Raw genomic sequence first — 15,792 nt, 5'->3', positions numbered from 1 at the left:
TAATGGTGACTTTGTGATTCTGGGAAGAAAGAAGGAAATAAAGATAAAAAATTGTCATATGCAACAGCATCATGATCAGTTTGCTGAAATCAGGGGTCAGACAGGGGTCTCGACGGCCATTCAAAGGATGTCTAAAAAGGTAGCTTGTATTTGGCAAACTGACATTTGAAAATACATGTGTACCTAAAAGTTAGAATGTGGGTTTTTTCCTTTGCTTCTATACATCATATTAAAATTCATAAGCCATCCATGAACCAAGATTCAATTGTTTTTCTCCCACCACATCCAGTTCTAAGTTGTTCTGACCATCCTCACTGACAGCCCTAAAGGAGCTACCCACACTGATGCCATGCAGACCTTGATCTTGACAGCTTCCTCCAAGGGCCTGTCCATCAGCGTATTGAAAGCAAGAAATAACTGGCGGATTGAATTATTAAATTCATCTCCATCTTCACTCTGGCCATAAAATCTTAAAAGGAAAAAGAGAAAAGCAGTTGTGTTTGCCATCTTTACAAGAAACTTTAAAATAGATTTGTTGCCTTAAAAAACAATGCTGGAGGCTCAGTGCCTCGCTGGTCACAGAGAGACATCATGGGGTGCTCTAAGACGGTTTAAAGGGGACTCGGAGTCTGCCCAGTAATCTGAGAAGACATTATCATCTGGACAAGCGCAGATTAGTAATTCGTAAGTAAAGTCCTAACGCAGGGCTGGTCCACTTGAGAGAGTATCAGCCAGTTGACAGGGACTGCCCTCAAGCTGTCTGAAAGGCCCCAGTCTTGGTGATACCCCTATCCTAGTGGCTTGTGGGCATTTCTGGTAGGGAAGAGAGAACAGCAGGAAGTTGCCGCACCTGAAGCAGCGGATGAGCCCTGCATACCACGTGCCTCAGCTCATCTGCAGAACGACCAATGTGCAGGGGCCTCACCCCAGTGAACTTCCCGGACACGCCAACCCTGGCACATTCTGCCCCCCAGCCTCACTCCTTCCCTCCTCCTGCACTGTCTCACCTTAACTAAGCCCTCTTCATTTGAACTGAGGATTCAGACAATGGAGAGAGAAGCAAATCCATCCAGAAAGGTTCTGAACCCAGCCCAGGACCACTAGCGGCTGTTCTATCCACCGAACTGCCCATGCTGCTGCTGACCTGCAGTGCCTCAGTTCTCACAGATTAAATACTTTGTTGGTCTTAATCAGATTTGTCCATTAATTCAAAAGTTCGTTCCTTCTCATAAGTCATTGAGAAGTCTTTGGCCAATTTCTCCAAAACACCAAAGTCCCAAATGGTAGCGCATGTGCATAGACACTAGGTGGCAACTGCACCACCACTGGTCAAGAGTAGGGACAGTTTGAATTCAGAATTTTATACATACACTCAAACACATGCACACATGCATACATTTAAACTAGTTACCTCTATTCAGTTATTCTTTATATAGTATCCAAGGAGTATGAACTACCCTGAGAAAACTGTTCAATCAGTGGGTTACCAGTCATTCTCAATTCATCCACCTGGCAGAACTAGAAATGAATTCTGTTTGCAATTTAATCCACAAAGTGTCTCAAGATTAACATACTCAAAAATTTTCTAAAAAGGAACATACCCAAAGCAGAACTCACCTGACTTTCCTGCTCATCCATCAGTATTCCAAGTTTCAGCAACTAGCACCACTATCCACCCAAAGCCTAGAAGTTATCTCTGATTCTTCCCTTTCTCTCATCGTCCCGTCAAATCCAGCAGCAGGTCCTATCAAGCTCTTCCTCTGAATCAGTCCACTTTCTCCACCTGCCTCCAAGATGGAGCCACTGCATCCCGCACTTTAACTACAACAGCACATCCAGTAACCGCTGGCTTTCATTCTTAGCTTTCTAGAATACATTTCCCATACAAGAGACAAGGGAATCATTTAACATAGAAGCCAGATTTTATTACTTCCCTAATTGAAATCCCCCAATGGCTTCCCACCACATTTGGAAGAAAATCCAAGCTCCTTTTGAGGCCTACATGTCATTTGTCATTTGCCAGCCACTTTCCTTCTCCCACATTATCTGTGCTCCAGCAACATGGGCTTCTCTTTACTACTTACACGTGACACGTTAGGGGTCCCTGCAGTACCCTGGAATTTAGCAGGTCTTGCTCCCCAGGCCACTCTGTCCTGAAATCTCCGGAGGCCACTGCTCATCTCTCAGACTCAACTCAGATGCCCACCCCAGCGGCACCTTCTCTGCCCAGCTCAGAGCGAGCAACCTTTCCTGGTGGTTCCACCAAGTCACCACTGCCTTCACAGCCCTGTTCTGAGATGACTGGCGGCAAGATTCCTGCACTGATACAGAATACCTGGCACTTTATGTATGTGACTTAAAAAAAAAACCCCAAAACTAACAACATAAGACTGAGGGATTAAAATGAAGCTTCTTATTGTCCTATTGTGGGAAATTTACAATTGCCCCTTGGTGTCTTGGGGAATGTGAGCTCTGGTAAGGGCGACCAGGGGAGGTGAACCAGGTAGAATTCCACGTGCGGCCCCCACGCGGCCAGCACACTCATGTGTCTTTCAAATCTAAGCAATCGGAGCATGCACACGGCCAGACTCCACTCCCAGCTCATGCTCACCTTCAACGAGAAAACACCAGGGGAAAAACGACCATGAACAAGCTGTTGGGGACCAGGCTCAATAAAGCAACTCTCTTAATTTCATGAGGTCCTGAATCATCCTAATCTTTCATTTTCTGTAGTTATACTGTCTGATGTCTAAATGATAACCCAATGTCTAAATGATACTTAATGTCTAAAACAACCCCGACCAGGCGCTTGGACGTTATAATGGGTGACTGAACTAATGAATCATCAATGTAAAGATATATTTTAATTTCATACATTAAGGTTTTCTTTCTGTAGTTTTATGATGATTTTTACTACTGGTTTTCTATGTAAACAAATTTTTGGGTAAAGGAATGTTCCCTTAGCAGAACACTCCATGCCCCAACTATTCTGAATATATGAAAACTTAATATAATTAGAAAATTCAATGAATTACCTTTAAAAGAAGACCTTCTGAAGAGAAAAAGAATACAGAGACTGTGCATAAAGTATGTGCTGAAAAAACACTGCTCACTTCTATCAGGGAAGGAGGGATAGTCGTTTAGCTAGTGGGATTTTAAAGTCATTAAGCATTTTTAAAAACAATAAAAAAAGTATATATTCATTGTAGAAACTTTAAAAATGCATAATAGAAAAATAATAAAAATAATATAAATAAAAAATAAATAAAATTGAAAATGCAGAAAGAGTAAAAACATAAAGAATGAAAGAATGAATTACAACCCTGCCACCTTAAGTTTTAATCCTATTACAGTTTTAGTAGGCGATTTATCCAGTCTTCCTTTCTTTACATATTTCAAACATATATATCTATATATATATGTATATGTGTGTGTGTGTTTATTTTTTGGGGGAGCAGTCAGTTGGTATATGGATCAAACCCTGGACCGCGGTGTTTTCAGCACCACATTAACTGGCCAGCCCTAAAACCTATATTATTTTGAAAATGAGATCATACTGTACTTATGCTTAACACCTTAGTTTTATCATTTAAGAATCTATCATGCTCATCTTCCCTCATTTAACACACTCTACATTTGAAAGGACTGAATGTACATATTTAACAATCTTTTTTTTCATGCACGCCTGATAGTTTTCATTCCATAAGATAAATTTCTAGAAAAATGTGATACTTTTTTTCTTCTCCTTTTTAAAATAATTTTTATTCACAGTGCCAAATTTTTGTCCTTAAGAAATTATATCCCTATTAGTATTAAAATTAAAACACGGGGCTAATTTTTATCATCTCACCAAAGGACCAAGATTTTTAATCTTTAGTAAATACATATTTAAAAGATGGTGTATGTATAATGCAATCTTTTGATATTTGAGTATAAACATTTTTTTAAAAATGTGACTGATCATTTGAATTTTTTCTTTTACAAATTTGTTTTTGTTTTCTATTGTTTAAGGCTATTTATCATTCTTTTATTGATTTACAAGAGCTTTTAATCAGTAAAGATATTAACATTTCATATGTACTATATGTTGCAAACTTTTTTTCTAGGCTAATTATTTGCTTTTAATTTTGTTTAAGTTTTTAAAACATACAGTTAAAAGAAATGCTCAAATTTATAACCCTTTTCTTTCTTTCCTATAAACAAATTTTAACAGTTTGAAAATCCAGCTGTTTTTGAAGAGCAGGGAAGTCTTTCGGGTTGTGGGAATCTTCTAAAAAGGTACTTCCTCTTTTGTGGTTTCTTCTATTTTTTTTTTTTTGGCACCTGGCTGATACAGGGATCTGAACCCTTGACCTTGGTGTTGTAAGCACCACACTCTACCTAGTGAGCTAACCAGCCAGCCTGTTTCTTCCACCGTTGATAGAGTAGTTATGTTAGGAATCCAAACAGAGAATTATCCTATTTCTACAGATTAGTCTGCCAAGGTAGCTAAGTTTGGTGTCAGCAAAGAAATACTAATCTCAGCAAACATCTTCCTTTGACAACTGCCACCCTCTCCTACAACAATAGATCATGATCTTAGATTTATACCCCCATCATCATCACGAAGCCACCTGCTGTATTAAATACCATCTTGCCACAGGAACCTGCCTCCCTCGAGGTGATGTCACCAACACAGGCTTCTAGCAAGCAGCACATTTAGTCACCTGCATCCCTGAGTCTTGCTAGTCCAAAAGGACTTCTCATAGACCTTCTCCAACATCTTCAGCCCCGAAGTTCTGAAATTTAGCAGTTCCAAGTCCCAGCTGCTCACAGAGCTGAACATGAGTGTGTGGAGTAAGGGAAACCCCACAGAGAAAGCACGGATAGCGCCAACGTCTTCCTGTGGTCACCATTACCTCAAGTAGAGTACACGTGACTGGATGATGAATCTAAATAAGTACTTCAAGGCTTTCAAAGCAGCAAACAGCAATTCTGTCTTGCTGGAGTCATCTGCGTTAGCCACATAAAAGTTCAGTACCTTGGAGAGTTTCCTTTAAAAGGTGAGAAAAAAATTCAGGCAATTGGCAACATGGTACTTAGAGGCATGCGGAATTCTATATACGAAGGGGACTTCACATACTGGGAAAAAGTCATAACTCTAACAATATCTTCTAGAATATGCCCTGAACAGGGAAAGCAACTCCTTTGCAATTTATTTTCTTCATCTCCAGTCTAGGTTTCAAACAACCTTTCTGTTTAGAAATACTGGAAGGTGTCCTTCTCTTTTGTGGGGTTTAAAAGAAGGATTAAGAAATGAAAGAGTTGAAGGGATCCATATCACAAGGATATTTTAATCTCTGGTAGGTAATACAGACATATTCAGATGCTCTTGTAAGGGAGGGATTATGCTTGCGTAAGGTGGGCACCTTAAAAGAAGTCTAGTTCCCTCTATTCTGCCCAGACTTTTTGAGATCTATAAATATGGAGCCAGATGGAAACTTGACTGGGTGCAGGAAGAGGCACTAAAGCTGACTGCCAATTTAGAACACCACAGTTCTGAGGATCTCAGCAAATACAACTCCTCTGGAGTCTTAGATTACTCTTTATCTTGTGCTAACTCAGACTTTTGAGGGCACTGATTCTTAAACTTTCCTTCTGGGAATCCCTGAGCTTGCCTAGAATTATAAAAAAATGTCCAAAGAAAACATGTAGAATTAATCAAGTCTTGCAAATAAACCCAGATTTTACCACCTGGGTGTTACATTTGGCTGGTTGTCACTAAGATACACAGTGATAGGATTTCCTCACTTGTAGCAACTGCCCACTTGGAATTTGAGGCTATGGGGTGGAAAGAATCTTATCACTGGCATTACATGGTTTCTTTAATCCAATGGGCATTACAACCATGTCAGCTGATGACCGTGCTTCATGAGACCTCTTTTATGCAACTTGTGTTCTTGTATCTTCATGCAAATAAAATGGAGAACTTTCTTGTTTGGTTTAGAAAAAAGATACCAGGGATCAGTGATCAGACCTGTGATCAGCCAGCAGTCGCTAGCATGATCTGGCAAAAGTCATTGTCTGAAAGATCATTTACCAATTTCAGCTACATTTGTCACTATTTATTGCATTGCTCTGCACAATATCTTTTTTATCCATTGCTCTTCAAGGGGGTAGGGGGTGACAGGCCATATACAATGCCATGGTGAGCTGGGCACTCCAGGGCACAGTGCAGAGAGGACATCAGTTGCATTCCTTAGTCAGGGGCTCATGAAGGACACCCCAAAAAGGGCACATTATGGAAAAGGTAGAGCCCTCCCTCTCTTATGCAAAGAAAGTAAAATCAAATCTTCTTATAGCCTTTGAGTAATAAATTCTACAAAGCACTTGTTCGCCTATCAGACTTGTTCTTACCTAATCACTGTTTGTGTCCCTTGGTGCCTCACACCATTCCCCCCAACACCGAGTTCCTAAGATCCTTAGTTTGGTCATTCTGCTCCTACCTGGCATTGACACCTCACTATACATTCTGCATTCTTAAACAGATGGAGCCTTATCTCTTCTGTAACTTCCCTGAAGGAAGGGCCTGAACTCGATACCTTTTCCAGGGTTAGAATAACTTAGATGGTTTCTTCTTTCCACCAGGAAGCTTACAGCAAAGTTCTGCACCTACAAGCACATGTATTGCACACAGGTCCCCTCTCATTTCTCAGCAATTCAGCCCTAAGAACAAAAACCCAATAACCCAACAACTCGCAGGTCCCTTGAGTCATACTTACACATACGCCAGAGTGGCACTGAAGTGCTTGTAAATGTAGGTTTCAAGTACAGGATTAAAATGCTGGAACTTGATGTCTCCTATCAGTGAAATAATAAATACCTGCCAAAGGTGAGAAATATAAATAACAGCACTGTACAACCCCCAGGCACGTTGTCAACAGTGGACTTTAACATCTTGGGGCCTTCCTCTCATTTGTAATCATTTTTACAGCATTCTCAGTCTATCTTTCCAGAGCTGAAGTTAAGTCTCTGAGTTTACATTTATTGAATATGAACAGAGAGACTATTATGTGTCACGAACTGTGCTAAATGCTATGAAGAAACCAGTACAAGCCAGCAAACTTGGCCTCAGGGGACTTACTGTCTCAAAGAGAGGGTGGTCAGCGCACAGGTGACCTAAGTCAGGGAAGAAAATGGGACAGAAGGAAGGAGGCTGTGGAATGGAGTTTTCTCTAGCCCAAGGATGCAGCTAACATTGCATGACGTTCTCCTGTGTACAGTGTGCATGCCCCCAACAACTGAACTTCATCAGAGTTTTGTCATCCAATTCCCCCTGTGCATGTTACCTCTTATCACTATCAGGTACATAATCTACAAAAAAACTACACTGTTCCTATGTATGACAGAGGAGTGCAAAGGCAGGGGCACTGGGACTTCCATATATGCCACTGCCAGCTGCTCCATCCCACCATTTGCCTCCAGACCTTGTCCCATGGCGTCCATAACCATAGTCTCTCTTTCCCATGACCTGACCCTCATCGGGTTTGATCTCACATGGGTGACATCTTCCCTCTTTATCTTCCATCCTTAGCTTTAATGCCCTGACTACTCCCTGAGCTTACCAATTTCTCCCAGATGGTGAATGACCCAAAGCTGCAATTTGCCTTCCTCCTTAGCTGCAACATTCGCATAAAATCTTTCCCTGAACTTTCACCCCAACAATGAGAAAATGATGTTTGGTTGGGATATTTTGCCTTCCTCCCTTCCATGGCCACCTCTGGTCTCCCTTCCACGGCCACCTCTGGTCTTCCCAGGTTCTGATATCACTTATCCTTGTTATGGTTTCAGTTCTTGGAATGCGTTGTTTAAGTACTTTGTGTGACAAATGTAACTGTCTGCTGGGTTTTATACTGTGCCATCTAAGATGCATCTCTGACTTGTGGATTCAGTCTCCCTTGTGTGAACACACAAACGCACACATACACGACATGCAGCAATCTTCTTGGTTAATGGCATCACTTGGTTTATGACTAGACAGTGGTAAAGCAAGTTAAACTGGTTCCTGGTTTCTAACATAATTAAGCACCTTGCTTTCCCTAATGAGAAAGAGAAAGCATATCAAAAAGTGATGTCTAACAGGAAACAAAGAAATAAAGGCCTGGAATACTAGTCATTTGTTTCTAATTTTAGTTCCAGGAATTTAGCCTAAAGAAAAAATCAGAGAGATGTATGCAAATATTTATGCAGGAGGATACTCATTGCAATTACTTATAATAGGGAAATATGGAAAACTACACAGTTGCAAGAATAAACACTAGTTAATATGTTTAACTGCTTACCAGTGCATCAAACACAAGGAAGTCATATGTTTCATTGTCTGACATTTCCATCATTATGTTAAAGAGTGCGTCTAGTGTATCTTGCAAAAACTGAAGATAAGAAAAACAGAGAGGTTAATTTGGTGCTTTCATTCAGCTCCATACTGCAGAAATTCGGGGACAATTAAGTTTCAATAGAATAGTTTTTAAAAGAGTATTTTCTTAAAAATGGGCACACTTGTTTAGTAATGTAGATAAGTTTTATATTTACATGATTGGTTTAATTTAAGATGTTGAACTAATGAGGTAGTAGGTATATTTCTAACTATGAACGTATAAACATACCTTCACAATCTCTCCTCCATCCACCTCCATTAACTTCTTTAGGTTGTGTTTAATGTTCTGGGAGTTGGAACGCCAATTTAACAAGCCTAACAGGTCAACTGGGAAGAATGACCACAAACCATAAACATTAGACACTGATTAGAAGGAGCGACCAAGACCATTTCAGGACACAGCTACAGAAGTCTCTAGAAAAGATAACTGCTCTCAATAGTGGATAACTCAAGAAGAGCCTTATACATTCTTTTAATTTACTATGTCCTATCTAAGTCAGAGAAAACCTTGTGGTCCCTCTTTCATTCTTAAAAGAGAAAATGATTAACCGCTAATGTGCAAGAACCCAAAACGATATTTGACTAGGACTCACATTTCTCAAATAATGACATCCCAGTCATACAAATTAAACCTAAAAAGCACTCTTATGTAACCATCCTACCTTTAGGTTGCTGCCTTAATTAATGTGTCCCTTATCACTACCTATGTCTGAGTGGATTCAGAGGGAAAGAGGAACTTTATAGATGAGTTAATTCATTTAAATATCACAACTGCACTATAGAGTATTTTACTTTTTCCATTTTTTAGATGAGGAAACTGGGGCTTTGTGAAATTAAATTACTTGCCTTAGGCAACACAACTGCTTAGGAGTGGTAGAAATAGAATTTAATTACAGATTTTCTGATTCCAAAAACCACGCCCTTGCTACTGTATTATCCTGCCTCCCCCAGAGTTCTTCAAAGAAACAGACAAGCAAATCAGACTGATGGCTATTTCAAAGGAAAGTAGAACAGATTCATGGCTCAGTGTAATCTGGGAAAAAGATCTCGAGGTGTTTTTGGATTTAAGATGCAGAATTTTAGATCTTTAAGCCACTTATAACCTTAATGAATGTTGATCTACTAAATGTGTCATAGGGAAACATAGAAGGCACCTGGACTGTTACTATTTTATCATTTCATTTAGTGCATCAAGCTACAATTACTATGTACAGAGTGTTATCTAGTAAAAGTAGCAATACATACTTCTTAATCAATGGATTTGTATAACTATACAAAAGCAGTCACAAATGTATACTGTACTGTGAATTAGAATAGTCAAAGTGCTTCACAGATGTTTGTTTCATTGGCTTGCATATTGCTTAGTCCCTGGACGTCTCCAAAACTTAGTGCCCAGAGACACCATTGTCTATAGAATAAAGTCCCAATACCATGCACAGAATTCACTAAGGTGCCACCAATGTCCCTCCTACCAGCCTCGCTGCCCACCATTTTCTTTTACCCCTCAGCAGCCAGACAGATCAACTCACTCAATCCCTAATTATGGCAGGCTCGGAAACAGCTCCATATCTTTGCATGTATTCTTCCCTTTTTCTGAAATGCCCAGAAGTACTGTGTACTTGGTAAGACACACTGGGTGTTTCTTTGGTTCTTTCCAGAGATTTGAGCCACTTGGGGGCAGAAACCACATTATGTTCATTCTTATACATACCACAATGCCAGGCACCCAACAGGTGTCTGATATGTGTTAGATGAAAGAACGGAAGGATGCAAAGAGAAACAGGAGCCCTGAGGACGCTGGCAGTGTGCTCAAGCCAATTCACCAATATATTCATTCATTCGGCAAATTGTTAAAAATAGGCACTAGAAACAGCTCTAGACTTGTGTTTCTGAGACTCATACAGGTTGACATATGTAGCTCTGGTTAACTAATTTATTTTCCTTGCAGCACAGTGTCAATTTGACTGTATGGAAGTTTCACAATTTGTTTATCCACTATATTGTTGACAAACATTTGGGTTGTTTCTAGTTTGTTGCTATAATGAACAATTCTGCACACAGGTACAGCAGCTTCTCTGGGGTATAAAGACTCATGGGATTTCTGGGTCATTGGATATTATCCAAAATGTTATCCAAAGGCACTGTCCCATTTTACATTCCCATCAGAAGTGTGTAAGAATTCAAGATACTCCAAATCCTCAGCAAAGCTGAATGAAAGCACAAGTTACAGAAGAACTCACACAGGATGACTCCATTTATACAAAGTAAAAAGAATATGCAAAACTAAACAATATATTTTTTAGGGTTACAAATCTGGGAAAACTATAAAGAAAAACAAAGGAATGACAATCCCCAAATTTAGGGTAGTAATTGCCTTTGGGAGAGGATTATGGAAGACTTAATTTTAAAAAGAAAAGAAAGACAAAGAAAACCCATAGCTTTAGGGCCATAAATATCTGTTCTTAAAACCTAAGTCCACCACCTATGAGGTTAGGCAAGATATTTACCACTTTAAAACTCAATTTTCTGATCAGTAAACTGGGGATAGTAATGGCAATGTTCGTGGCTTTGTGTCCCAGGGTGTTGAGGGTAAAAGGAGAGGATGACTGTGACTTCTGTGGTACCTGTAAGGACTTGATGCCTGCCCCACACCTGCAGGGACCCGAGCACCCCTGTCCATTTCTTGAAACAACAAGTCTATTCTTGCCCTCCACATGTGCCAAGCAACAGATGATCCCACACTAATTGGTCTGTTCTAGTTTTTAAAAAACTAATCAAATAAATAAAAGAGAAAACCCACATGTCCTGTTTGTAACAAACCACAGTGGCTTTTAACCTCTGGAGCCTGAATAGTCCTCCTTCAGGGAAAGGAGCAATAAGCCTTTGGTCACGGTCTCAGCACAACAGGAGAACAGCTCCCCTCTTTGCTCAGGAAGCGCCCTCATAGAGTAGATGGCTTATTAATGTTCTTTAGCTTTTTCTCTCTCAGAATAAATTAAACTGGTTCTTTATAATTTTCATCAAATCACACAGGAAAGCAAACACAAGAATTATCCACAGTGGTGTATCTCTTGGAATGCCCCATTTTCTCCGATGCCCACAATGCCCCTGTTATTTCTCTGTCCTTCCCACCCCACCTGCTCCCCACACTTTTGTCTGTGCTGACAGCAGATCACTTCTCTCTAATTCATAGGACATGTGCCTTTTTAAACCTTATGTGGATATTATTTAAGACTTTTTTTTGTATGTTAAGATGAGTTTTTATGAGGTCCGCACAACAGGAATGGGGATGACAACAATGTCAACCAATGGAACATTCTGTGACAATGGAAATGTTGTGTATCTGTGCTGTCCACTATGAAAGCCAGCGGCTACATGAAACTGCTGAGCACCTGAAATGTGACTCGTGTGACTCAGGGACTGATTCATAATTTTATTTAACTTTATTTTTATTTTTATTATTTTTAATTGACATATAAAATTGTATGTATTTTTGGTGTACAACTTGATGTTTTTTTTTTTTTTTTTTCCTTTTTGTCTTTTTTTCGTGACCGGCAACGGATCGCAACCCTCAGTGTCGCGCCCATACCGGACTGGGACCAGCAACGGGATCGCAACCCTCGGTGTTGCTCCCGCACCTCGCTCAGCCAGTGAGCGGCCGGTCTGTATGTGGGATCCGAACCCTCGGCGGGAGCGCCGCCGCACTTCCCAAGCGGCGCACTGTAGCAGTGCGCCACCGGGCCAGCCCATTGATGTTTTGATATATGTATACACTGCAGAATGGATAAATCGAGCTAATAAACATGTGCATTACCTCACATTACTTATTTTTTTTTTCTGGTGAAAACACTTAAAATCTTCTCTCAGGAATAGAATAGAGAGCCCAGAAATAAACCCATGCACTGATCAGTCAACTGATTTTGGACAAATTGCCAAAAATATACAATGGGGAAAGGATAGCCTCTTCAGTAAACAGTGCTGGGAAAACTGGATATCCACATGTAGAAGGTTGAAAGTAGACCCCTATCTCTCGCCATCCACAAAAATCAACTCAAAATGGATCAAAGACCTAGATATAAGACCAAAGAAAACGTAGGGGAAATGCTATACAAAATGCAGTTTTTTGAGCAAGACTACAAAGGCACAAGTAACTACAGCAAAAATACACAAATTGGACTACATCAAACTAAAAAGCGTCTGGACAGCAAGGGACACTGTCAACAAAAAGAACAGACACCCTACAGAATGGGAGCAGAGAGAGAGAGAGACTCAAGTGCTCTCCTTTTAAAGCCCGTGACCACCATTATTAACCCATTCACTAGGGCATGGTCCTATTATCTAATCACCTCTTCAAGGCCCATGGCCACCTTGAGAAGCCAAGAGGGGGAAATCCTTTTATGGTCATTGAAAGATAGGGCCTTGAAGAGATGATTAAACTGTAGGACCATGCTACAGTGAATGGATTAATAATGGTGGTCATGGGAGTGGTTCTGAGGGCTTTAAAAGGAGAGCGTGTGAGAGTCTGTCTCTCTGCTCTGTCATTTTCTGCCATGTGAGACCCTGCATTGCTATAAATCCACCATCAAAAAAGACCGCCACTGGATGTGTTCCCTGGACTTTGGATTTCCCAGCCTCTGAAACCATAGCAATAAATTTCATTTTCTTACAAATCACCCAGGTCCACGTATTTTGTTATAAGCAACAGAAATGGATTAATATGTCCTTGTTTTGCTTTTCTCTGATCTCTACTCTGGAAATGATAAACTGAATAAGTTTGATAAATGCTGTTCCTCTCAAACATCTCTTGAGAGTCCTAAAAGTACATTAATGCTTTATGTAGTCTACTACTGTACTTGCTTCAAAAAATAACATTTTGACATTTCATAGTTAAAAATTTGTAAAATATCAAAAAGAATAAATAAGATTTACTCAAACTTTTGGAATTATTCTTTTTCTATATACATATAATGATAATGATAATAAGTACTGACAGCTAACAATCACAATACTTACGATAGGCTAGACACTTTTGTTTTTACTTATTCTAATTTAGGTTCATTCTTTGAAGTATATACTATTATTACTCCCATTTTGAAGATAAGGGCACTAAGTCACAGAGAGATCAAGTCACTTGCCCAAAATAAACTGCTAGTAAGTGGCCGAGCTGGGATTTGAACCCAGGCAATCTGGCTCCAAATTGTTCCCATACATTTAAATAAACCTGGGATCACACCATACATAGTGTTAAGAAGTTTGCCACATTCTTGAATATGTTTTGAAATATGATATTTAGCAGCTGCATATATTTCATCATTTAATTACATTATAAAATTTAGTTAAACTGACCCTGACATTTGGGTTGTTTCCAGTATTTCCCTATTATAAGTAATAGGGAAACATCCTCATACATAAATCTTTGTGCACATCTCTCATTGTTTACTTAGGTTCAATTTCTAGGAGTTAAGTCACTGGGCCAAAGGGTCTGAAAACAATTAAAAATCTTTGACAGACCTTCTAAATAATTTTCGATAAATATAGTACCCTCTATCCACCCAACAAGGTTATGTTACTGATGTAATTTAGTCATGTCGTGTATGCAGCTCAGAATGTTTCTGGCTTAATTTCTGGTGAGTGTGCTTTGACTTCTCCAGATGCATCAGTCCTTACTTGACTCTGTTGAGTCTAGACACTTGTCCACTATCTTTATTCCTTAGCCAACCATGATTCACCACAACAAACCCAATACTGAACCCTTCTAAAGATGAACCAAGGTCTGATCCCTGGGCAGACCCTACTGAGTGGATCTAAATTGTTTTGTCTATCTTTGCACTTCCTTAAGGCAGAGCTCCAAATTGTCTCCAAGGCCAAAGGGACTAATCCTCTGCACAAGACAGAATTTCTAAGGCAGGTCTCCTGGGCAGCTAAGTCTTGACTCACTGAGACAGTACAGGATGCCTTATACATTACAAAGGTTAAATGAATAAGAAGCTGTTATTGGCTATCAAATGCCATGTTATACACAAGACAGGTTAAAATTGATAACAGAGACTTCAAGGAGAAACAAAACAAAGCCTTATTTGAGCTATTCAGCTGATTTTATGGAAAATCCCTGACTGCTTTACAACCCCCCCCCCCAAAACAAAAACAAAACGGGAAAGAGGAGAATATGGGGAAAGTTGGAACTCTAATGGGACACTCTGCTCTTTGCCACACGTGTTGGGGCAGGAGACTGATGATTTCCTTGCCAGTATCCTCCCCATATATCCAACACGTCCTGCTGCATATACTAGACAGAATGCATTATTAGAGTTCTTTGCTGTCTTGAAGGAAGGAAACATAAGACTTTTGAATTCCACAGCCTTTGTTAATGAATACATTTATAGGTTTTGCGATGATTAAAAAAACTGAAATTATTTTCATCCTCTTTCAAAGATAGACAATGAAACCTCAGAAGGAGTTTTAGCTGTTTGATCGGCACTACCCAGAACCTCACGTGAAGACTAAAGAACAAAATGCAATTGCCCAGCACCCACCTCAGAAGCCCTGACCCCTATGGTCCAGCCCTGTGGGTCTAGCAAGGAGCCCAGGAGCACCGAGCAGAAAGCTCCTTTGCATCAGTGGGGTCGCCACACCTACCGTTCTGGGTGAGCTTTGTGGAGCAAATGAGGGTGGCGATCTGGAAGCTATCTTTTGTGCTATCCTTGCTCGGAGTAAAGCTGGCCAGGGTTTTGGATGCTTGGAGCTCTTTTTCTTCCATCTCCACCTTGGTCCCAGGCAGGGTCAAGTAGAATTTAGCATCTTCCATTTTCTTGTTGTCACCCTGAAAAGGAAGTATGTTAGGAACACCAAATGATGGGCAACACTGTGCAAGTAGAAATGGTTTCTATCATGAGCACCATACATTTCCAGCACCAGAAGTGTGGCTTCAGCAAATTACGCTTAAGATCTCTTCCAACTCTGAGACACTGTGAGATCTTTCCACAGAGTTTGAGCCCAGAAATAATTTCATGACTGAATGAAAATGGAATACATTGTGAACTAGACACTGGAAGATCCTAGTCTCTGCTAGCAGTAAATAAACACTTAACAGAATGAGATTGGATTTCATTTACTTGAACCTATAAATGGTCACAATTCTACTTCATTGGGTTGATGGAGAAAGAAACGGCTTGCTACACCTTCTAAAACTATTTACAAACTAAGCAAATGTTAAGGAAAATATCCATCAGGCAGATGCATCTCCAAAGAGCTGCCAACCATCTGAAAATCCCCCAGATACTGCTGAATAAATGAGATCATCCAGCGTCTACTTTATACTTTACACTTTACAATCTCAGTAGATGTGATAGCTCAGCAACAGTCAAACAGTGTAACAG

At 40.0% G+C, this 15,792-nt stretch overlaps 1 protein-coding gene across 1 annotated transcript in view; it reads right to left on the bottom strand.

Annotated features, from left to right (window-relative positions):
* LOC103606041 (dedicator of cytokinesis protein 5) overlaps positions 1-15,792 on the bottom strand; it is a gene marked incomplete at its 3' end in the record, with an annotated part of 132,284 nt that overhangs the window by 61,258 nt on the left and 55,234 nt on the right. The window contains exons 16-21 of the mRNA XM_008590639.1: positions 15,053-15,236; positions 8,646-8,743; positions 8,322-8,411; positions 6,762-6,862; positions 4,899-5,033; positions 358-469 (exon numbers count right to left, since the gene is read on the bottom strand). Of these exons, the coding sequence (XP_008588861.1) occupies positions 358-469; positions 4,899-5,033; positions 6,762-6,862; positions 8,322-8,411; positions 8,646-8,743; positions 15,053-15,236 (720 nt within the window). The remainder of the gene's footprint in view (positions 1-357; positions 470-4,898; positions 5,034-6,761; positions 6,863-8,321; positions 8,412-8,645; positions 8,744-15,052; positions 15,237-15,792) is intronic.

Source organism: Galeopterus variegatus, unplaced genomic scaffold (assembly GCF_000696425.1).
Source record: "Galeopterus variegatus unplaced genomic scaffold, G_variegatus-3.0.2 Scaffold6238, whole genome shotgun sequence".
In the NCBI taxonomy this organism is placed as follows: domain Eukaryota; kingdom Metazoa; phylum Chordata; class Mammalia; order Dermoptera; family Cynocephalidae; genus Galeopterus; species Galeopterus variegatus.
The sequence above is the reverse complement of the archived record's forward strand: the minus strand, read 5'-3'. Positions and strand labels throughout refer to the sequence as shown.